The sequence below is a fragment of the Ornithorhynchus anatinus genome, chromosome 11 (genome assembly GCF_004115215.2).
Source record: "Ornithorhynchus anatinus isolate Pmale09 chromosome 11, mOrnAna1.pri.v4, whole genome shotgun sequence".
In the NCBI taxonomy this organism is placed as follows: Eukaryota; Metazoa; Chordata; class Mammalia; order Monotremata; family Ornithorhynchidae; genus Ornithorhynchus; species Ornithorhynchus anatinus.
Window position 1 is genome coordinate 5,895,900 of NC_041738.1, and position 24,826 is coordinate 5,920,725.

The 24,826-nt window shown below is 42.0% G+C and overlaps 1 protein-coding gene across 2 annotated transcripts in view; it reads left to right on the forward strand.

The window, feature by feature from the left end:
• The window catches only part of RPGRIP1L (RPGRIP1 like), a 98,031-nt gene that overhangs the window by 69,830 nt on the left and 3,375 nt on the right, over window positions 1–24,826 (forward strand). For both annotated transcript variants that reach the window (XM_001513127.5, XM_029075989.2), the window contains 3 exons: window positions 6,814–6,997; window positions 16,957–17,041; window positions 22,027–22,160. In XM_001513127.5, the coding sequence (XP_001513177.3) occupies window positions 6,814–6,997; window positions 16,957–17,041; window positions 22,027–22,160 (403 nt within the window). The remainder of the gene's footprint in view (window positions 1–6,813; window positions 6,998–16,956; window positions 17,042–22,026; window positions 22,161–24,826) is intronic.

The following is a 24,826-nucleotide window of genomic DNA, read 5'->3' on the forward strand; positions in this document are numbered from 1 at the left end:
TTCTTTTATCCTGGAGATAAATATCAGCGCCGCTCATTTTACTGCACCTCTGAATCGCGTGGCGATGCATCCATTTAACCAATTTCAAGTGTTTAAGCCGTTTAAGATCATGCTACTACTTTTTTTTTTTTTGCCCGTTGCAAAATCAGACCGTTCATGGTTATTTCGTCGATATGTTGATCATAGAAAGAAATCTAAGAGATTTTCCAGTACTTAGCTGTGCTCCTTGCTTCGTTCTCTTTTCTCCATGTCTCTGATGTATAATTAATCATAGATTACTTCATTTTGTTTCATTTCATTTACAACATTTATGAGCTTCACTTTGTCGGGATGAAATGCTTGTCCCCTCCTTTCCTTTCCAAAGTGGCGTAATTAGTGTTAGCATCTTTTTTAACAGGCTACATAAAGTTTAGTGGCTGGATTAAATCAAGTCATTAACATAATGTGCTATACAATTTGCCCCTATCTCTCTCGGTTTCCAGGACATCAAAGTGCCACGGAGTGCCAGTGTAATTGGGCCTTGCTAGCTTGTCAGGTTCAGTCAGGCTGATGGCTGCTACTTTTACTAAAAAGCTTCTAGGCATGATAATTAATGGAGGAAAAAAGTCTGGGAAATGTAAAACTTTGGACAGTTCTCCATGAATATTTCATAAATTTGAATAATCGGAAGTTAACAGTATCAATTTGATGTATAATACATTGATTAAAAGCCTTGTTTCGGGTCCTCAAAATAGACATCAAAACTGGGAATTTGCATTTGCCGTGGCATAAAAAAAATTAACCATCCCCTCCCCCTCCTTTATCTGCACTGCTACATTTCACTTTATCATTCGAGTAGTAATACTGCTTTCGATTTTCATAGTAAAATTAACTGCTTTCGCTTCACAGAGTGTCTTAAAATATGCCTATAAGGTAATAATAGGCGAGGCGGGTGTATATATAATAATGAATCTTCTAGTTCCGATATGTATATTTGCATCCCTCTCTTTGCCCCGCGTTACAGGTAAGTGCACCTTGCCGGTGCTAATAACGATTTTGTAAAAGCTGTCGTGTCCGATGGGTCTGAATCACTGCTTCATTCAGAAACCGAGCTCTCGTGAGCAGTACCAGCTATCTCCAAGAGATAGCAATTGTAGTGTTCAGCGAAATATGTTTCGAAAGCTTCCCAAGTCACCAGGCACAAGCTATTTCATTTTCTTTTCAAAATCAGTTTCTCAAGTTCAACTACGGGAAGCAAAGCGAGGACTACCGCCAATGAGGAGAGTAGGCCCTTGCCCACATCATCCTTCTAGGACGTAGACTACGAAATTAGGCTCCGTGGGTTTCAGTCTATGCGGTCGATAGACCGCATAGCGCCAGCCTACTCTTTGTATCTCCATCCCGTCTGTCTCGCCAACGACCCCTGCCCGTATCCTCCCTCGACCCTGGAACTCCCCTTTCATAATCTGACAGATTCATTCAGTCGTATTTATTGAGCACTTTCTGTGTGCAAAGAACTGTACTAAGCGCTTGGGAGAGTACAATACAACAATAAACAGACACATTCCCTGCTCATAACAAGTTTACGGATGAGAGACAGACTTACGGACTCGAGGGGAGCTCGTGCCACCGTGCCACCACCCCACCAGCTTTCCCAGCCGGGCCACCATCTTGCCTGCTCCTAGATAATCATAATAATAATGGTGGTATTTGTTAAACGCTTACTATGTGCAAAGCACTGTTCTAAGCACTGGGGAGATACAAGCTGATCAGGATGTCCCATGAGGGGCTCACAGTTTTAATCCCCATTTTACAGATGAGGTAACTGAAGCACAGAGAAGTGAAGTGACTTGCCCCAAGTCACCCAGGTGGCAAGCGGCGGAGCCGGGATTAGAACCCATGACCTCGGACTCCCAAGCCCGGGCTCTTTCACAAAACCCATAAATACCCATCCTGCCGCAGGGACTGATCCCCCTGCAAGTCATTATAAGGAACTAGAGTTGCGAATGGAGCCAGATTTCAGACCTGGGTGAATTCTCTTATTGTGACCCCTGATTTGCACCAGATCGATTGAATCTGACCCTGTCACTGGGTGGCTCTGAAAAGGTGACATCTTGACCAAAGAGGATCACAGGAGAGGCTGTCTTTCCAATTGAAGACATGTCCCCGGGAAAGGGTACAGAAGAAAAGTTTGTCTTGTCTTTACAGTAGCCAGGAGAGATAGCAATCAAGGGATGAGTCAGGTTTTAGAGGCAGATGGAAAGAGGCATATTTAACCGATTCATATAAGAAACAGCAGCAACAGTTAATATCACTATAAGCACATCGACCGTGTTCATGAAGAGAAGTAGCATGCAGTATTTTGTAGAGAACTTTCAGACATGTCCTGCTGGAACACATCTAGCTTGTATTATTCAAGAAATATATTATTAAACTCCTTACTAAAGTATACATCTATGCAGATTTTATTAAAAATATCCCATGTCCAACCCATTACTCATGCCTTTCCCACCGCATGGAACTTCCTTCCCATCAAACTCACGCAGCCACATATGTCCCCTGACATTAGCGTAGTCTCTTAATTTGAGAAAAATCTGAGCGTATCACCAAATTGAAGAGATTTCCCCTGAACAAGAATATTTGCCGAGTGTTTATTAGATTTACTGATGTCTAAATTTAGATCTGAATTCTTGTGAACTACCAATGATTAAAGATAACCTTTGCCTATCCCAGAAGACATATCATATTGCTTAGTCTTTGGGCGAATCCCTTATGCTGGCGATCAGAATTACTTGAATTTATATTTGGCTTTATTGGCCAATTCAGGAAGATAGGGTTTTGAAATCAAAGGATCTATAATATAGGGAGCAGCCTTATCATCTGTGAATCCTGATGATCTTTGGGGCTCTGTTAACTCCTTTTTTCTGTAGTTCAAAAAGACCCTTACCTCAGGATCTGTTCTGTGCAATTAGGTTACAGTCATTCTCGATCCCTTTTGGGGATGTCCTCCTGAGTTCTCGTAAACACCACTGCATCTTCTTCAACCTCTCATTAAAAGTAGCCCACCTCCCCATACAACTGTGAAATATGAGTAATCCACATTCATCACTCCAGGCCCAAATAACAACAAAGAACTGGAGAATTGGATCCCAGTATAGATTTCTTCCCTATCCAGAAGCAGAAATTGTCTTTTTTTAAAATGATATTTGTTAAGCACTTACTATGTGTCAATCAATCAATCAATGGTATTTATTGAGTGCTTACTATATACGGAGCACTGTAGGCTGACTCCTGGCCTACACTCTCCCCCCCCTTAATTGTGTTATATGTTAAGCACTTACTAAGTGCCAGGCACCGTACTAAGCGCCGGGGTAGATACAAGGTAATTGAGTTGGTCACATTTCCTGTCTGACATGGGGTTCACAGTCTTAATCCCCATTTTACAGGTGAGGTAACTGAAGGTAACTGAGGTACAGCGAAGTTAAGTGGTTTTTATCCACCAAGTCACGCTGCTTGGAAGAGTTCAGTGGGTAGATACATTACCTGACCCCAAGGATCTTATAGTCTAGAGGGGAAATAGTGTGGCGTCATTCATTCATTCAGATTGTATTTTTTAAGCGCTTACTGTGTGCAGAGCACTGTACTAAGCACTTGGGAAAATACCGTACAACAATAAACAGTGACATTCCCTGCCCACAACGAGCTTACAGTCTAGAGGGGAGGAGACAGCTATCAATACAAATGAATAAAATTACAGATATATACTTATACGCTGTGGGGCTGGTGGCGGGGGAGGATGAAGAGCAAAGGGAGCAAGTCAGTGCGACGCGGAAGGGACTGGGAGATGAGGCAAAGTGGGGGTTAGTCTGGGAAGGCCTCTTGGAGGAGGTGTGGCTTCAATAAAGCTTTGAAAAGGGGGAGAGTAATTTGTTGGATTTGAGGAGGGAGGGCATTAACAGACCAGAGGTAGGATGTGGGCCAGGGGTCGGCGGTGAGAGAGGGGAGATGGAGGCACAGTGAGAAGGTTAGGACTAGAGGAGCGAAGTGTGTGGACTGGGTTATAGAAGGAGAGAAGTGAGGTCAGGTAGGAGGGGGTAAGGTGTTGGACTGCTTTAAACCCAACGGTGAGGAGTTTTTGTTCGATACGGAGGTGGATGGGCAACCACTGGAGATTTTTGAGGAGTAGGGTGACATGATGTGGTGTGGAAGTCTGCGGTGGTGTCCCGGTGTCCTGGTTTTCAATGAAAATAGTATCGTTAGCTTGTCCTCGGACCTCCTAAAGCTTTGTCGGTATTCCCATGCTAATATTTGCTTCTATTTTGAATTGACCCATTTAGTCTCAGATAGGCCCGGCAGTGATCAGTATTGTGATTTTGCTCAGTTATGATTGGGGGGAAAGTACTCTTGGTTGAGGATCACGGGGAAAAATTAAGGTAGAAAAGGAATGCAAATAATGCAAGAATAGCAAACCCAGAAAAAGCGTGAAATGTATAATCAGGAGCGGTAAAAAGTCAAGAATGGTTGAAAGGCAGTTTAAGGTCATTTCAAATGATATTCTTGCTTCCCAGTGTAGTGTTTATATCCGTTGTATGTGCAATCGGAGAAACCGAATACTTTGATGCTAAAATATAAGGTGCGAATTTTAGATATTTCAATCACAAGCTGTGGTTTAGTTTTATCTGAAAACCTAAGCAATTTCTTAAAAGGATCCAAGTTTTTAAATTAATAGAACCCTTGTTTAAAATATAATTAATGGTCTGTGCATTTAAATGTATTTGATTTCCTTTGTTTTCCTGTTGATTCATTTGTTTTTGAATTTTGATTTGTAACAAACAGGCTAATGGATCCTTATAGTCATAAAAACTAGAAACAAATATGCAATCCTCCTAAGCCTTTTTGAGCTGATTTTTCCCCAGACCATTTGTGCCAAAGAAAGCGGTATAAATACTTTTTTAAATGCCATTTTTATGACAATACTAAGTTTGTCAAATGAATTTTCAAGTTATGTAAAAGACTTAATTATGCAGCATTCCACATTTGGATTAGATTTATGAACTGTATACAAATGAACTAGTTTTGACAATCACACAACATTTTTCAGGAAAAAAGTAATATCATTTTAAATATTTCTTTTACCATATTAGGCCTCCGCAAGAGGGAAGAGTTGTTTCTGAAGTGAGATTAGACAATAGAACCCATTTCATTTTTTATGCATGTGAATGGAGAGTGCTTGAGGTTATTAGTTGAAACCGAGTAACCTTTCCCGGCTTTCATCTCTTTCTTTCCAAATTTGAATATGAAAAGCATATTCAAGTCAAAGACCATCACTTTAATGACATTTGGCAGTCATTTGATTTATTAGGTTTTAGAAAAAAATTTCCTTTAAATATTTCATCATACTATGCTAATCCTAGTAATATTGCCAGCTGCAGCCTTGTACCTGTATTAGTGGAGACAGAATGGTGTGGAATTTTCTCTGTCATCCTAGTAAAATTTCCATGAATCTACTGAATAATAAAACAACCTTATTGAAATATTCAGATTTGGGTTTTTAGTTAAAGTGTCTTAGGATACATAATAAAAGAAAATGTCTTTTGAAAGCAGGGGGGTAAAATTACTTCATCAAATATTGAAGGGGCTTGACAGCAATGAAGAGTGTTCTTTATGGAGGATATTTTTTTACAATAGGATACTCATGCTTTTCAATTTGATTAATTATATAATATGCTCTGAAATACCTAAGTAATCATACCATGATGGCTTTGCAGTCTGATGTGGGTTGCTAACATTGAGTTCCGTCCGGAAGCTGGCTTTCCAAAAGTGTCTTATTTTCGGTTTCGTAATAATTATGCGACCGGTTATAATATATGTCTATATATCTCCAAACTCAGAAAAGGGGACTTTATTGGGGGTAAAGTTGGAAAGAAGACTTGGCGTTTGAGAACTGTGAGGTGTTCTGTTCTCTCTTTGAAGCGAAGATCTCTCGTCTTTTAAGTGTTCCACTCTAGACTCCAATATTAATAAGTATACTTATACTTTTAAATTGTGGTTTTCAAGTGAAATCATTGACCCTGTCGTGCCACTTCATCCCCAAACCCTGTAAAATAAGGCCGTGGATACGTGCAGTATCCGATCTAAAAAGAACGTAAAGCTAGTACCAGAGTTATTGTTTGGGGAGTGATATGGGAAAATATCCCCATTAATTTTGAAATGTGTGAGAGAAGGAAAAAAGGCTTTCAGATGTGTTCCAAAGTCTATTTTTCTTTTATTCTGAAATCTCATTTAATTAAATCGGTGGAGTCCAAAATGTGAAGTGAATGAACTGCAAGTTAGTGGGCTTCTTAATGTGGCTTCATCTCTTGAAATATAAATTTTAGCCTTTGAGTAATGAAGTCTTCAACAGGCCTCGGATGGGATGGCATTCGTCCAGCTGGAACCCTTTGATCTGCAAATTATGGAGTCTTTCTCGAGTGGATTAAATAAAAAACAGTAATAAACATGTCCCTCATTATGTAGCTAGAAATAAGGGCAACTGATACTGGTGGTTCAGAAACCAGATTCAGATGAAGATCTCATAATCTTCACTCCTGCTGGACTAGAGTGAGGTATTTATAGCCTAAAATGTAAATCAGTAGTCTATTGCCATGGCACTGTTAACTTCGAACCCTGGGGCAGTGGAATCTCATTCTAGCTCTCTGCCTTGAATAATCCCTCATGTGCTGCGTACTGCAGCTTACGGTGTGTTATAAAAAGAAACCTATTGGTCCTCATATTTGTTTTAAAATTGACGTTTAAAGTGCTTTCTTTTTGTTTTGATTTGTGTTTTTATTGCAGCCGTCAGAAAAAATCCGGATTGAAATTATATCCCTCAGCCTCAATGATTCCCCAATAACCATGGATGAGACTATAAAACGACTCTTTGTAGAATGCCGATTCTGTAACTTTCCTGCGGAAGAGACACCGGTGTCCCTTCCAAAACCCCAAAGTGGGCGATGGATCCACTATAATTACAGCAATGGTACGTTGGACGTAACTGCGCGCGAGCGTGATTTGTTTTCTTTTAGGTGGTGCTTGGGAATTCGGGTTTTCTTTGGGATTATAATGGAGGTTTCCAAACTGTCTTTATCCAAAGGTCCTTTCGACATCTGCCTAAATAACACCGAACTACCTTATGTTTTTCAAATGGCATGTGTTAACCGCCTACCATGTTCCAGGCACTGTACTGAGCGCTGGGGTCGAAACAAGTTCATCAGGTTGGACACAGGCCCTGTCCTACTTAGCACTCGCAGTTTTACTCTTCATTTTACAGATGAGGTAACCGAGGCACGGAGAAGTGAAGTGACTTGCCCAAGGTCACACAGCAGGCGGGTGGCAAAACCGGGATTAAAACCCAGGTCCTTCTGATTCCCAGACCCATGCTCTATCCAGTAGACCACACTGCTTCTTATCTTCTCGGTCTTTCCATCGTCTTTATCTGGAGGGAGAGGCAAAGCTACTCGGAGAAGTTTTGGAGTCTAATGAGGTTTAAAATGTTTACAATTTTATCTACAACTCTGCAGGCAAATGCCTTTTTGAAAAGTGGAAATGATGAATTCCGTAAGAGATTTTGATCAGTGTGTTCAAGAAGGAAAAGTTGCTCTGCTCGTCAAGTGAAGCAAAGATTGCCTTGGCATATATAATTGTGTGCCAGAAGTCTAAAGGCAGAAAGCCATTATGTCCTTTAGAACTCCATTCAAGAATATGTCCTCCAGGTGTATTTTGATGAGCAGTGGCTCTTGTGGATGTCCTTTTGATGGATGGTGATGTTAGCTTTAAGCCATTTTAACAAAAACATCTCTTCGATTTGACACAAAAAGTGAATCCATTCGGTCACAAGACAAAACTTGTTCAGTAATGCGCAGCAACTCTCTCCCCGATCACTGTTTTGCAAGTTAAAGTGAGCATTCGTGAATGGAAGCAGCAGGGTAAGGGGCACAATAACTAGGGTTTAACAACTCATTGCCTTCCCTGATTATTGTCAGTAATAATAATGATAATAATGGTATTAAAGCGCTGTTTGAAGCGCTGGAGTAAATGCGATTTAATCGAGTCTTACACAGTCCTTGTCCCACATGGGGCTCACAGTGTAACCACAGGCAAATTTTAACTGAGAATATAAACGCTTACCGTTCATTCCCGTTCATCTGCATTTGGCACCTGAAGTATCACTGCTGTTAAGGTGAGAGGCTTGATGGAGCATCACTGCTGTATCCGGAAACCGACTTTTCTAATAATGCCGTGGAGTGTTCTAAGCAGTGTGCTGTTTCAGAATCTGTAGTAACAGCCACTTCTTTTAATGGTGTTTGTTAAGTGCTTCCTCCGTGCCAGGCACTGTCCTAAGCGCTGGGGCAGATGCAAGCTAATCAGGCTGGACCCAGTCCACGCCCCACGTGGAGCTCACAGTTTTCATTCTCGTTTTGCAGATGAGGTCACTGAGGCACAGAGAAGTTAAGTGACTTGCCCAGGTGACTTGTCTGTTATGTGACCTTGGGCAAGTCACTTAACATCTACAAAATGACAGTCAAGACGGTGAGCCCCATGTGGGACAGGGACTATGTCCAACCTGATTAGTTTGTGCTTACCCCAGCCCCTAAAACAGGGCCTGGCACATAGTAAGCATTTAACAGATACCGATTTTTTTTAAAAAGTGCCACAAGAGGCAGGCTCTGTAGCAGTGGATGTGTGTGGATGTGGTGTTGAATTTTAGTTGAATAGAACAACCTCATTGAGGGCAGGTAGGATTTTGACTGGAATGTGATATTATCTTAATTGTTATAATAATATATAACACGTTATAATTATATTTATCACAATCTCATAAAGTAAATAAAAGAATAACTATAATAATGTGATATAGTATTGTAATATATGATATGGTAATTATATGTGCGTGTATAATTCTATATTATATAGTGATGATGATATACGTAATAATATAGTGTGTATAATATATAATTATATGCCATAATAATTATGGTATTTGTTAAGCGCTTACCATGTGCCAGGAACTGTATTAAACGCCGGGGTGGATACAAGCAAATCGGGTTGGACACAGTCCCTGTCCCATGTAGGGCTCACGGTCTCCATCCCCATTTTACAGATGAGGTAACTGAGGCCCAGAGAAGTGAAGTGACTTGCCCGAAGTCACAGAGCAGACGCGGAGCCGGGTTTAGAACCCACGACCTTCTAACTCCCAGGCCTGTGCTCTATCCACTAAGCCACGCTGCTCATCTGATGTTAATCTCTGCCCGGTAAATCCTCTCACGGTTACTGGTAGGGACTTTGTCATGCGATCTGAAGCTGTCCGTGTATCTTTGAGAGCCCTTTTTGGCCACTCTGTAATGATATTGATCGGTGACACTTCCTCTCAGAGTCGATAAAACTACTGAGGGATTCCATGTGGGTTAAGAGCTAAAGACTGGAAACACATGGGAAACAGCCATGACACTACTTCTGAAACTGTTTGAAATCCTTGGAGCTCTCGGGACAGAGGCTTCTAAGAGTTAAAAAAAATAAAATAAAATAAGAGTTTTATTCTCTTGAGTGAGGCTATCCAGCTCTTGATGCCAAATATCTGTTGCTATCAGTCCCAAGGACTGGTTTAAGTGGATAAGATACTCACCCCAAATCCCAGACTATCGTCAAAGTGAAATTCCTGCATCATGTTGCTGGAAGTACGGATATCCATTTAGAAGTAATTATTAAACAGGACACATTTCCTTGAGGTGAATATAGTCCTTATTCTCCTGTTCCAAATGTATTTTTCAAAATAAAGAAGCTCATTAATGGCCCCAATTTAGCCTCTGCCTGAGCCTCCGGTCATAGGGTCATGCCTTAGGACGTGGGAGGGGGAGATGTTTATTCCTAGTTCTGGTGGAATTTATTAAGTGGGCCAGGTGACTGATTGATTGCCTCCCTTCCTTCTGGCAAATGTAAATGATAATAGCAAATGTCCTTTAAAAGAGCCTTTCCCTCCATTCTCTCATTTATTCTCAAAGCATTTATATAAGGCATAGAGGTCAAGTGCTTAGTACAGTGCTCTGCACACAGTAAGCGTTCAATAAATGCGATTGAATGAATGAACTTTTCTATTTTAGTAGAGAAGCAAAGAAGGATTGGGGATTTTCAGGTGAAAGAGAGGGACTGGGAAGGGCAGGAGAACAGGCTTCAGAGAGCTGGCAGGCCAGAAAGAACTGATTTGGGAATCTTTTCAGCCCCACTCAAAAAGTCTCAAGTGCTGTTGGAGACTGAGGAAGAGTGAGATTGGGAGGTTGGGAGGGAAAAAATGATTGTTTTGTCCCCTTGACAGGAAATTTATGGAAAGAATAACTGCCACACTTCTCGTGGAGTTGGCATTGATGCTCAGAGGTATGAAGAGAGCAGAAATTATTCTCCCCACCTGACTGAGACTTTAAGGCTCAGAGAATCCAGAGTGCCTTGCCCCAGGACACTCAGTAAGGCAGCAGAAATGTCAGGACTTGAACTCAAGTCTTTCAAGTTTCAGCCCAGGGCAATAGTCATTACAGTTTTTTTCTACTGTGGAATGTCGAAGAGCCTTTCTAAAAATTAGCCAATGTCAAGTCTTCGAAATCCTCAGATGCCAGGTACTAAAGAAATTTTTGTTTTGTAAACTGCACGTCTATTGTAACATACTCTCCCAAGTGCTTAGTACAGTGTTCTCAGTAGAGTAAGCACTTAATAAATACCTTTGATGAATTGATTGTCAATAAGATGATTTTCAGTTCAAAAGCAAAAGAAACTGTCTTTTTCAAAGGTCAGCAGTGGACCACTTTATCAGATCGGCACCCCAGTGTTGCATTTAGCTTCTTTTAAATTCACGTCCAGTTCAAAAGTAGCCAGTGTAGGAGCCCTGGATGTCCGATTGCTGCGGGAACATGTCGATATAATAATAATGGTGATGGTATTTGTTAAGTGCTTACTCTGTGCCAAGCACTGTTGTGATTGCTGGGATAGATAACAAGGTAATCAGGTTGTCCCACGTGGGGCTCACAGTCTTTAATCCCCATTTTACAGATGAGGGAACTGAGGCACAGAGAGGTTAAGTGACTTGTCCAAGGTCACACAGCAGACAAATGGCAGAGCTGGGATTAGAACCCACATCCTTTGACTCCCAAGCCCAGGCTCTTTCCTCTATGCCAGGCTGCTTCTCAATAAGTTCAACACTTGGAACGAGCAAACACAATCTTCTACGGAGTGACCTTCTGCCTCCCCCATGCCAGGTTCTTAAAAGTAGCCACTCACTTCCAACGTGGTGGCTTTGTTTTTTCGGGTGTTTTCACTAGTCATCTAAATTTATGTCATCTAATTTATGGTTGCCTACTGCTAATGAATTAGGTGTTTCATAATGTCAGCAATAGAGCCAATAACCTAATAGTAATGAATTCAGTAGGAGTGTTTACTAAAGCTTTCCTCCAGCTCTTATTCCTACCTAATTAGATTTTACTATGTAGAATATTCAGGGTTAATTGAATATTTTCTTTAATAAAAATGAGATTTACCTGAAAGGGAAAAGGGGGAGGAAAAGGAGATGTACTTTGAGCTTAGAAGCAAAGTAATAGTCTCCTGAATTATGCCTGAAAAATTCATGTGCTAAATCCTCTGGAAATTTGAGAGGTATTCTAGTAAATAACCCCTTTTATTGAGATTTTTATGATTTTATTTGTAACTTAAGCAGTGACATAGTATGAAAATGTTTATTTAAAAATTATTGCATTTGTGGCATATCTGGTTCAGGGGATCTCTTGGAATTTGGTTAGTAGGCAAAAGTCTAGCCTAATTGTTGCAGTGATTTGACATTTACTGTACTCCTAGCATCTGTGACTTCAGATTTAGGATCGATATAATGTAGCCTTTATAGGTACTAAATCTCATTAAACTATAATGAAAGCAATTCATTCCCCTAACTGGTTTCTTTTATTCAACCTGGAAATGAGGAGAAGATCTGTGTTTGCTAATTGTGTACTGTATCAACAATTTCCCAGTGGAGAAGGAAAGGGAGAGCGTGAGTCCGCGAGTCAGGGGTCCCGGGTTCTAATCTCTCTCACTTGCCTGCCGCGTGTGCACTTGGGCAAGTCATTTTACTTTTCTTTGCCACGTTCCGGACAGGGATCGTGCCTGCTAATTCAGTTGTATTTGTACTCTCCCAAGTGCTTAACACAGCGCTCTGCACATAGTAAGTACTCAATAAATACCACTGATTGTTTACCTCGGTTACCCCACCTGTAAAATGGGGATTAAATACCCACTGTCCCCCTTTCCCTTAGACTTGGGGTCTCGTGTGAGACGGGAACTGTGTCCAGCCTGATTACGCTTAAAGAAGTGCTCGACACATAGTAAGCTTTTAACAAATATTATTGTCATTATGGTTATTGTTGTTGTTAAAGTGCAGGACTGGCATAGGCATCCATAAAAAATAATTGTGTCGGGACTGAAAATTTGTGTTGGAATTCGGTCTCATCAACCTTACCTAGATAAGAGCATATTTTTAGGACCAGGCGTTATCTTTCAAGAAGCCAAGCGTGGAGTCACTCGATGGGTAATGGTTAACACGGATAAAGCATTTATGCTTCATGGGGCTAGAAGAAATTGTTATGAGAATGCTGAGAAAGCAGAAAAGAGGTTTGGAAATAAGATTAATGATAGCAGGGCTAAAGAATGTTATCTTGGCTGAATAAACCTTCTAGGGAATTGACAATGGTAGGGGAAAAAGAGATTAATGAAATCTTCCAAAAGTTTTTATGAGACTTATACAGATTTGAAACTTTGATCTCCGAGGACCGGAAAGTTGATTATTTGGACGGGAGGAAGGTACTTTAGGTAAAGAGGATATGGAGCCTCAGAATTCATTGTTAATGATAAAAGATGTGGGACTTTAGAATAAATGAATGAAAAATTGGGGATTCTGGGAAACCAGTTTTATATCAAATTATAATTAATTTGTTTTATGGGCCACAATATCAAAAAGGTCCTCTCATTGTGTTTGGACAGTTCTTATCTCAATCATCAGGTGGACAGCGAAGGATGCATTTATTTCATGCATTGTTTAAAGGCTGGGGAGATTCCCTGTACCTCCCCCCGCCATTATCCCAGAATTTTATAGAAAGGAAGGGCCGCTCCCCTTTCATCCAGTTGTGTCGGTTATGATTTTAAAATTTCTAGGATTCATTTTCCAAAAGACATGATCAGAAATCACACCTTCGCTCAAGTTTGACAGCTAGAAATAAGGACCATTTTATGAAGCAGTTAGTGAGGTGCCTTTGACAGACGAGAACAAATGACAACTTCTCAACTTAAAATCGGAGTGAAGGATCGGTCAGTCGGCTTTCAGAAACACCACAGCGGCTCTACCAACTAATAATACTTGATCTCCTTCAGATCATTTCATCTCTGTTTCAATTTATCTATGGAAAAGAATTGGCAACTCTTTGCACTTGCTATTAGCAGCGTGGCATAGTGGATAGAGCACGACCTTTGGGGTCAGAAGGTCATGGGTTCTAATCCCGGCTCTGCCACTTTTCTTCTGTGTGATCTTGGGCAAGTCACCTAACTCCTCTGTGCCTCAGTTACCTCATCTGGAAAATGGGGATTGAGAAAGTGCACCCCACATGGGACAGGGACTCTGTCCAGCCTGATTTGCCTGTATCCATCCCAGCGCTTAGTACAGGGCATAACACATAGGAAGTGCTTAACAACTAACATAATTATAATTATTATCGTTATTAGATAGCTAGGTAAATAATGTAGGAGAAGTGCAAAGAATTACTCTATCAAAATACGATATTTTTTTCAATTGCTGCAAGGAGAGTAACATTCCGAATAAGATTTCAATCATATTTATTGAGCGCTAACTGTGCAAAGCACTGTTCTAAGCACTTGGGAGAGTACAATATAACATTAAACAGCCACATCCCCTACCCACAGTGAGCTTACAGTCTAGAGAAATCAAATGATATCAATTGCCATTTTTCACCTTTCCTTTCTTTGATTATAGTAGGAATTTTCTCCTAGTTCCCCATTATCTCTTTTTATGGTATTTATTAAGTGTCTACTGTGTGCCAGCTACTGTACTAAACACTGGGGTAGTTACAAGGTAGTCAGCTTGGTCCCAGCCCATGTCCCACATGGGGCTCACAGGTTTTGTCCCCACTTTGCAGATGAGGTACCTGAGGCACAGAGAAGTTAAGTGACTTGCTCCAGGTCACACAGCAAAGTGGCAGAGTCAGAATTAGAACCCAGGTCCTTCTGCCTCCCATGCCTGTGCTCTGTCCCCTAAGCAATGCTGCTTCTCATGGCTTAGTGGAAAGAGCCCGGGCTTGGGAGTCAGAGGTCATGTGTTCTAATCCCGCTTCACCACTTGTCAGCTGTGTGACCTTGGGCAACTCACTTCACTTCTCTGGGCCTCAGTTCCCTCATCTGTAAAATGGGAATGAAAACTGTGAGCCCCGCGTGGGACAACCTAATTCCCTTGTATCTACCCCAGTGCTGAGAACAGTGCTTGGCACATAGTAAGTGCTTAAAAAATGCCAACATCATTATTATTATTATTAACTGACACCTTCCTGCACAACTAACCTGTCGGCATTATTGCATAAGGCTTTTTAAGAGAGGCCCAGCCACACTAGGAAACTTGCGATAATTGTAAATTCTCAATCGACCAATATAGCGCTGTTATTAGATAAAATCCAAGCATTTAGGTGTTAGAAAAACTGGAAACAACAGCATAATTTCTAGAGATGGAACAGTTCATATGTTTCCCCTCTGCATCCCTAAATTTCCTTCTAAGTAACCCATGGCTCCCTCGGTCATGCAAATATCCAAACCTCTCTTGAATCTGCAGATACTTTCCGCCTGCCTGCACAACTTCCATGAATAATGAATTCCAAAAGGTTACCACCAGCTGAGTAGAAGAACGTTCTCCTTGTTTTGAAACCACCATCCTCAAGCTTCAGTGGGTGTCTCCTTCTCCTGGTGGTGAGGGATTTGGTGAACCATTCTGTGTTCATCCAGCCCGTGACCTTTGTGATTTTGTGGACTCCAGTCGTGCCTCCTCTCAGCCTGGGTCTTTACCATGTGGAGCAATCCAACTCTTTCAGCCTATTTTCCCGAGAAAACTTCTCTATTCCTCTGATCACTTCAGTGATCCTTCAGTACCTTTCTCCCGTTCTCTTTTATGCTTCCTAAAATTCAGGGACCAGAGCTGCACGGAGTATGCCATATGCCGGCATGCCCGGGTTTTATATAGTGGCCAGACTATGCCTTTTATTTTGTTTTCTATCCCTTTCTCCTCTGACCCTCTCCTGTCTCCATCCATCATTCCTTCACCAGGTAGCCCCTCCTTCTTTCAGTCATATGTATTGAGCGCTTACTGGGTGCAAAGTATTGTATGTACTAAGCGCTCAGGAATCAGCAGCCCCCTGCATGCCAAAATACCAATGTTTTCTGCCCTCGAACTATGACATAGTGAAAGGCAACTTCTTTACTCTTTGAGGGGGTTTTTTTGTCTCTAAGGACCAGGACTTACCTCTAGGCTCATGGAATTTTAGTACCACCTCCCACCACTCAGAGAACCCAAGGAAATTTATTGCTCTCTTGATTCTACTTATTACTATCTTGATTCTCTTTATTGCCATTGTTCTCCTCCGTCCGTCTCCCCCGATTAGACTGTAAGCCCGTCAAAGGGCAGAGACTGTCTCTATCTGTTACCGATTTGTACATTCCAAGCGCTTAGTACAGTGCTGTGTACATAGTAAGCGCTCAATAAATACTATTGAATGAATGAATGAATGAAAAAATAAGTTTTCTCCAAGCGATGCTACTTAACGAAGAGTCATAAATTCTTCAGTTCTAAGTGGATAAACAACGGAAGATTTTGATAACAAGTTAACGAGCGTCAGTAACAGCCATTTTGTTTCTTATCTGAGATTTGGAACTGATAGAGAGCAACCGTAATTTGGAGCTTCACTGGCTTCAGGAAAAATGTTCTTGGTAGTCATGCATGTTTTCTCAAAGTGGAAACCTGAAGAGAACTGGTGAATTAGTTTTGGTCATCCTACCCCATCCAGCTCCTCAGGCACCTTTGATCAGAGGCAGTTCTGACGTGGCGTCTCGGATCCCAAGGGTGTGGGGTCAAAAAAAATGCTCTTGAAACACTCCAACATAGTCTCAAAGCGAGTAGGGTAAACTGGGCCTCAGCCGGAGGTTTAAAAAAAAAAAAGGACCGAAATAAAAACCCAAGGGATAACCATTTTTGTAGTTTTTCCCAAATCCCCACTGTTTATCTATGCTGACTGTCTTCAACTTCTTTCCCTTGTCTCTTTTCTCCTTCTTTCTCTTCTTCTATCCCTCCCGGTCCTTGAAATGCTAACAAGCCCGTTTGAACTTTTTTTTACCCACTTCCCACCCTCAGTAAGCATCAGCCTGTGGATTTTCTCAGAGCGGTGCATTAGGTGACTCTCTTATTGCGTACTCTGGCAGTGCAAGAGGATTAAATTACCGAGGCTGTCAGAAAGGACAAGCTCTCTGCCATGCATTATCATTATCACCACCTCCCTGGGTGAAAGAAAAGGCAGTAAATCGCCTCAAATACAAAGCAATAAAGGCCGTTGGCTTTTACTATCATGACTGCCAGTGCCATTAACAGACAATGACAGCGAAGTGGCATGCTTAGATGTGGCTTGTATCTTTTCTGACAGTGTGCGCATAAACGTGCTAGTGACATGACATTAGATCACATGACTGTTCAGATTTGATTCCTACTTCCAGGGCAGTTTCCTTTTCCTGTGAGTTCGGGGAGGATCCCAGCTTGCTTTTATCACATACAGAATCTTGGTAAAACTCTACGTTTCCCAAAATATTGAAGCGTTCACATGAATCCCCAAGTGACTTTCCTTTGTGAACTTTGGATTTTTTTCTTCACAGTGATCTATGTGGATAAGGAAAATAACCAAGCAAGAAGGGATTTCCTTAAGGCCCTTTTGCAAAGACCAGACAAGCATCCTGGAAGGTATGTGTGGTCGGGTCACAGTACGGTAGAAAGTTTGTGTACATAATTGCGTTGGCGTACGTGCATGTTTATAGACGAGGGCTGTTTGGTGGTGATGCTCTTGTCAAAATGGAATCCTCCAAAATTGAATGGAAAATAAAACCACCTAGTTCAGGTGTGCAAGTGTGAGCCAGACTTGCAGAGGACTCTGGATAATGGATCAAGGTAAGGGAATGTTGAGTAGATCTGGAGGAGAAGAGGAGAAAATGAAGCTTTAAATACCTATCTCTTATGGATGTGTATTGCTTTCTTCACTTGAGACCAGTGTGTACTACTCTTCACTTCTGTAGAATTAAGTTTTCCTTGAAGGTGGTGCCATCTCCTAGAGAAGCAAATTGGAAGAAGTTCAGTTATGGAGAGGCCTTAGGGCTTTCTCCCCGCTTCATGTCATCTTAGTTACCAGCTCCCACTGATGCTGTATGGTCAGATCATCTAAAATTTTATGATATGATTGCGGTGTTGGTCGAGCATTTACTCTGTGCCGAGCTTAGTGGTTCCAGTGGCAGATTCGGAATCTGTCCTGCTGTGAGCATTCCCTTGGCCTTAATTGCCTGAGCTACAATTTCCAGAAAAAAAGCCATTAAAAACTACACATGAAGTCTTACCTGCCCTCTGGGGTTTTGAATGGACTTCAGTTAGAGAGAGGATCACCCTCCTTGCTTCTAAAAGAAAAAAAAAGGCATGCCTGCCCAAGAAGATCCATTAGTTTGCACCAGAGTAGGAAAATATGTTTTAATTAAAACTCCATTGGCACTCTGTTCTCTGCCGTTGATCCTCTTACGGTCTCCACCAGTGTAAACCAGCTCCTCACAGACCCCTGGAAGACACTATTGGGTCTGTTTCTGTCCTGCCCACCTCCCCAATAGTATTTCTTGAATAATGAAATTGGTGTAAGTTTACATTTGAATACTATTGAAATCCAGTTATGATAATTAGCGTTTTGACCTTTTTGAACTCCAACATTCTTTAAAGCCCCACATAGTCTAGGAGGATTAGTTTATCCCGACATCGGTGCTTTCATACATTTTTACATAACCAGAGCATTTGATAACAAGTTCCAAAGCCAGAGTTGTGAGACGCTGCCAAATCTCCTAAACGCAGAAGCGCTACTGGAAGTAATGCATTGTACGCTGTCCCTTCCTGTCCTTTCCAATTCTCTACTTACAAGGAAACAGTTGAAAGAAAGTAGTTATGTATTGGACCGGGAATTTGGGGACTGTGCATTAGAAGGTAACATATGCCTTTTTTCCTTCAGTTCTACTTGTGGGCATAGGAAGTTGGGTATTTGTTTAAGGCTTTTATGAATGTAATTGCTTTAATGGCAGAGTTTCTTATAAAATCGGCATTGGAAGCAGACCACTTAACACGTAATCAACCAGGAAATAAAAACTCACTGCTGGAGAGGCAGTTTTTCCCTTTGTATCATAAGGACAGTAGGTGATTGCAGCCTAAAAGAAGGAAGCAGCATGGCCTAGTGGATAGAGCATGGGCCTGGGAATCAGAAGGACCGGGGTTCTAATTCCCCCTCTGCCACTTGTCGGCTGCCTGACCTTGGACAAGTCACGTCACTTCTCTGTGCCCGTTACCTCGTATTTAAAATGGGGATTAAGGCTTTGAGCCCCATGGGGGACAGGGACCGTGTCCGATTGTCTCGCTGTGTTGCTGTATTGTACCTTCCAAGCGCTTAGTACAGTGCTCCGCACACAGTAAGCGCTCAATAAATACTATCGATTGAATGAATGATTACCTGGTATTTACCCCAGTACTTAAAACAGTGCTTGATACATAGTAAGCACTTAACAAATACCATCATTATTATGAAAAAGGTTAGAAGTCTAAATAAATACCTACCCCCTCCCTTGAAACAGTGCCTCATGGTTTCCCGATAGCATTAATATTTCAAATTAACAATAAGTTCCTCTTTTGTAGGCATTTTCGTTTTCAGTTCTTTCTTCTTTATTGCAGTGCTTCATTGTTAGCTTAACATTTTTTTAATGGTATCTGATAAGTGCTAACTCTGTGCCAGGCACTGTATTATGTGCTAGGGTATAATCAGGTTGGACTAAGTCCATGTCCCACATGGGGCTCAAAGTCTGAATCACCATTTTACAGCTGAGGTAACCGAGGCACATAGAAGTGAAGTGACTTTTCCAGGGTCAAAAGGCAGACAAGTGGCGGAGCCGGGATTAGAACCCAGGTCCTTCTGAATCCCAGGCCCGTGCTCTATCCACTAGGCCATTCTGCATCTCAGGACCCCTTGAGCCTGAACCTTAACGTTACATGATCTCAGATGACTCCACTGAGAGAGAAGTACTGGCTAGACAGCCTCTAAGACTCAAAGGCTGCATTCCTGCATTTGGCTTCCCAGTCAGTGAAGTTTGGAAAGCTTTTTATTCCCTTCATTTAATAATTGTCATTTGTGAAGTGACTGAGCTGCTTTCCACTTGTAAAATGCACTCTGTGACATCAGCAGTTAAAACTGTGGGCCGTATAACCATAAATCCCTTTTAAAAAAAAAAACACCCAATTCTCTGGTTTAGGCATATGGGGATGCAGCTAAGACTGTCCTCAAGCCTCACCATTTAGCTTCACCTCCACTCTCTGATCTTGTCCTTGAAAGAGCAGAGGCCTGGGAGTCAGGAGATCGGGGTTCTAATCCCAGCTCTGCCACTTACCTGTTGTGTGACTTGTCCAAGTCACTTCACTTCTTTCCTCAGTTCCCTCATCTGGAAAACGGGAACAAGTATCTGGACTCCCTCCCATTTAGACTGTGAACCCCATTTGGAACCTTTCATTCATTCAGTAGTATTCATTGAGCGCTTACTGTGTGCAGAGCCCTGTACTGAGCACTTGGGAGAGTACAGTATAACCATAAACAGACACACTTCCTGCCCCCAGCAAGCTTACAGTCTAGAGGGGGACCTGATTAGGTCGTATCTACCCCGGCGCTTAGTAGTGTGCTTGGCGCAAAGTAAATGCTTAACAGACACCACAATCAATATTATTATCATTATTATTGGTAGTTTTGTGGATAGAGCAAAACTCTCCTTAACTTAATCCTCATAAGCACGGGGGGAAGCCTTTGACTGTTTCAGCCCCTCATTCCCTAGTGCTCTCATTATTACATTGCTCTAGTTTGTACGGCGTCGTACAAGTTGCTCGCACTCTGTCCTGCCTCCCAACCACATGGGTTTGGGGATGGTTCCATCTGCCGCACCCTCTTCTTCTCTGACAGAGAAACTGATGGTCCCAAGTTCCCCGGTGTTCACCGTGGAATCCGCTTCACCAAAATTTCACTGGGAATTCCATGTCCCAGAACTTCTCTTCCATCAAGGAGACGATGCTTCGGCTACTACGGTTCCTGCCAAAATTGTTCATTCGAGGCATTGGAAGATCTGGATCTTCCCGGTGTTTTTTGCTTGACTATTAATAGAACAGTCCTTTTGAGAGCTCAGATTTATTGTGGTTTTGACTTGGGGGATTCCTATTTTCAATAAACAATTCTTGGTAGCTAAAAACAGACATTTTGTAAGGGAATGAAATGTTAAATATTTATTGTGAGTTAATTAGCTGAGGAAAAACATTGCAGTGTTTACTAATGCTTGTAGGAGTTTGGGAAGGGCTTGTTTATATTTTTCTAAAGGTATCATTTCTCAGAGACTCGGATTTAGTGGGCCTTGATTGTTTCTGATTTTGGATAGCGCTCATTGAAAAATTTCAAGTGGTAAAGTTTACAAGCATTCATGGTCTAAACGTTGCTGCCAAGACATATCAAAAGAGTACTTAGCTGTAAATTCCTGTCATTTGGTCAATCCAAGTGTCTTTGGCCTCCACACAAGCCACTAATTCAAATCAGCTCCAGCAGAGCACTACAATTATGTGTTTAAAAGTAAAATAAAACTTGGATGCCATGATTGAAAGTTAAAGATTGCTCAAGTAATACAAACATCATGTATAGCTGTTGGGCAGAGCCGCACCATTTATTTAACATGATACAGAATGATGCCGAGGGAAAATGATTTGGTAGAGTACATGCGGTCCGTTATGCTGCTTAACCCGGAGCCAAAGTCCTAGGGCATTTTTGGTGGAACAGCCCGAGCCTACGGAACCCTGATTAAGTTCAGTTTACCCTCTAAAAAGCCTGAAAAATAGAGCTGATCACTTTCAGGAAAATATAATCATATATTTACGCATTGGCACATTCCCTTCTCTGTCGCCCTCGCCCTTGGATTAGCTCCCTTTATTCACCCCTCCCTCAGCCCTACAGCACTTACGTACCTATCCGTGATTTATTTATTTATATTAATGTCTCCGACTGTAGACTGAGCTCATGGTGGGCGGAGAATGTATCTACCAACTCTTTTATAGTGTACTCTCCCAAGGGTTTAGTACAGTGCTCAGCACCCAGTAAGCCCTCAATGAATATGATTGATTAATTGATTGATTGATTTCCAGATCTTGCTGCTTATTTACCAAATGATTTCCCCAGTTCTAGTCAGTCAGCCAATCATATTTATTGATCCCTTACTGAATGCCAAGCACAGTACTGAGTGCTTGGGAGAGTACGATACAACAATAAACGAACGCATTCCCTGCCCACAATGAGCTTGCCGTGTAGCGGGGGAGACAGACGTTAATGCAGATAAATTCTAGACGGCGAACCCGTCACACGCAACCTAGGAAAATGGGTTATTGGTCATTTAATGCCCATTTGGGCAGTAATCCATTTTCCTAGGCTGGGCGGCTACGTTCATCATCTGGAATTGGTAATTCCTCCAGGCTAACTGATCCAAACAAACGGCCTGTCCTTTGGTAGCGGAATAATTATACCCGGACAGTGTTTGTGCTTGCTCACTCACTCAGATCTTTCGTGGGATCCGGTTCCGACATGATGGAAGGCCGTCGCCCATTCTCCCTTTGCGATAATTGTCTGGTCTTCTCCGCAGCGTCCGATTCACCGTGGTCAGCGACCCCGCAGAAGACGAGCAGGATCTGGAATGCAATGACATCGGCTTTGCGCACGTCAGCCTCCCAGAGATGTTTCAGAGAGAACAAGACATCATCGAGCAAGACATTGACAGTAAGTTTAGGGTCGTAGCTTGGCTTGCCTTTTTGACAACAGCTAAATTACAGCTCTGACTAGAACCTTTGACTGCCAGCTACAGGGAAAGTCGAGTCAGGTTGCTGACTAGAACCTTTTACGAGTTTGGGCGGACACTCAGACCCATTCTGAAATTCTCCTCCCTCTCTGTAAAGATGCAGAGAAAAGGGTGTAAAAAACAAAAAAAAATCCCCGAAAGAATTAGTTGCCGGGGGTCAAAAGGAGTTACTCTATTTCTCAGTAATACGAGTTACGAGTTTGGGCGGACACTCAGACCCATTCTGAAATTATCCTCCCTCTCTGTAAAGATGCAGAGAAAAGGGGGTAAAAAACAAAAAAAATCCCCGAAAGAATTAGTTGCCGGGGCTCAAAAGGAGTTACTCTATTTCTCAGTCTGTGACTTGGAAAAAAAAAATCGAAACAGCAGGATTTCTCTTCTGGTTTCTCTAAACAGTCAATTTTCCGGAACCCTTGAACTGTCAAGCCTTATTTCCAGCTAAGATACTTAAGCAGTGTACACTGGACGGAGTTATTAAAGGGGCCCCGTAGGAGACCTCGTTCATTTGTGTTAGTGATCCAGTCATGCCGACTAGGCGCTGAGGCACCAGGCAGCCAGTTTTCCCTCCGGGGCCATTCGGATTAAGGGGACAAGCAGGAGGCCTTTCAGAACACACTCCCTTCAGTTTTTCATTGCCAGGATCAGTGTGTAACAATTTGATTTTTTTTTTTTACTCCCCCTCTACTTTTCTGTGGGTTATGTGGATGTAACTGCTTGTTGCGAATAAAAATGTCGTTTAAAAATCTCAGTCGAAACAGGCCCAGAGCTCTTCGGGAGCAGTGGGTTTGATTCCTGACTTCACTTGCCAACTTGGCCGGGGCATCCAGGCAAAAATGTACATGGTTGGTCCAGAATACAACTTACCCTGGGGGTGAGTTGTTCCTAGGCAGATGTTCAGAGGTCAGGATCGAGCTGAGTGATTGGAGCCCTTTTTTTTTGTTTTTAGGGCTCACATTTTTCTAATTCCATTTCAGATGTGTGGGTTTGACAGTTAATTGGCATGTTTCACTTGCAACATCAACTGCGAAACACAGTGGGGAAAGAAAAAAGGCCCTAAAAATCCAAAATGTAGAGTTGTGCTAAGAATGCATAGACCAGAAATAAATGTTCTGTGAGGAAATAAGGGTGCAGTCTGCTGGAACTAGGATTTTTACAACCAGTCCTCACAGACTGTCCACCCTGATTAGGTTAAAAAAAAATTAAAACATTAAGCTAAGAGTGAAGGACTACAGTAAAGAAGAAGGAATTGAAAAATAAAATGCCTAAATAAAGGCCATCTACTAAATTGACAAATACTGTTGGTTAATTCATCGGGAAAATCATCCAACAGTATTTATCGACTTAATAGTTGGTATATATTTAGGACAGGAAGCCCTTTACGGGACAGGGACTGGGTCTGACGTGACGTCTTGTGTCAACTACCCTAGAGTTTAGAACCGTGCTTTGCACGTAGTAAGCGCTTAACTAATTCTACAGTGGTGATTATGATCTGGGGGGCACTTACAGAGTACAAGCACTGTACTGAGCACTTGGGAGAGCACAAGGAGTTTGCAGTGTAGCAGATGAGACAGAAACTTAAATTACAGGGAGAAGGAAGCAGGTGAGTATATTGAGCAACGAAATGCAAAGGTATGTTCAGAAGGGCAAAGAAGTTGGTCTGAGTGCCCGAGTGCTTCGGCAAAGGGGAAGGGCTGAAGCGGAGTTGTGGGAGGAATAATGTGGGGGAGGTTTCCAGGGAAGGCTTTCTGGAGGAGATGTGATTTGCCTAACAGAGCACAGGCCTCTGAGTCAGAAGGACCTGGGTTCTGATTCCGGTTCTGCCACTTGCCTGCTGTTTGACCTTGGACAAGTCACTTCACTTCTCTGGGCCTCCGTAACCTCATCTGTAAAACAGGAATTCTGTGATTCCCTATGCGGGACATGGACTGTGTCCAACCTGCTTAGCTTGTGTCTACCCCAGCACTTAGTACACAGTGCCTGGCACAAGTAAGCACTTAACAAATAATTGTTAATTATTAACAAATACCATAAAAAGGGGCCTTTAAAGCTGGGGAGAGCAATGGTTTGCCATTATTGTATGTGAAGGGGGAGGGAGTTCCCCATGGGTTTGAGGGGAAGGAAACCACTGAACTCAAAGTGTAGTGGAAGGAGAGACTAAGTAGGATAAAGAGAGCTGTTTGTTTTAAAACCAATCGATCAGTCAGTCATATTTATTGAGCACATAGTGTGTGTAGGGCACTGTATAAGTGCTTGGGAGAGTACACTGTAACAGTATTACAGACATATCCCCTACCCACAGTGAGCTCACAATCTAGAGGAAAAAAAAGCCAATGTTCAGGAGTCTGCTTTAGGTGAAGAAAAATGGACAGCCACTGAAAGATTTGAGGGAGTGGGGAGATGTGAAGAGAATGATGTCTTAGGAAAATCAAAGTGAAGTATGGACTGGAGAGGGGAGATGTAATACTACCTTAATTAATTAGTATCTTAATATCTTACATTCTATGGCACTCTATTTTTCCAAAGGAACTTCCACATCAGTGATCTCATTTTATCCAACCTGACTAACTTGTATCTGCCCCCAACACTT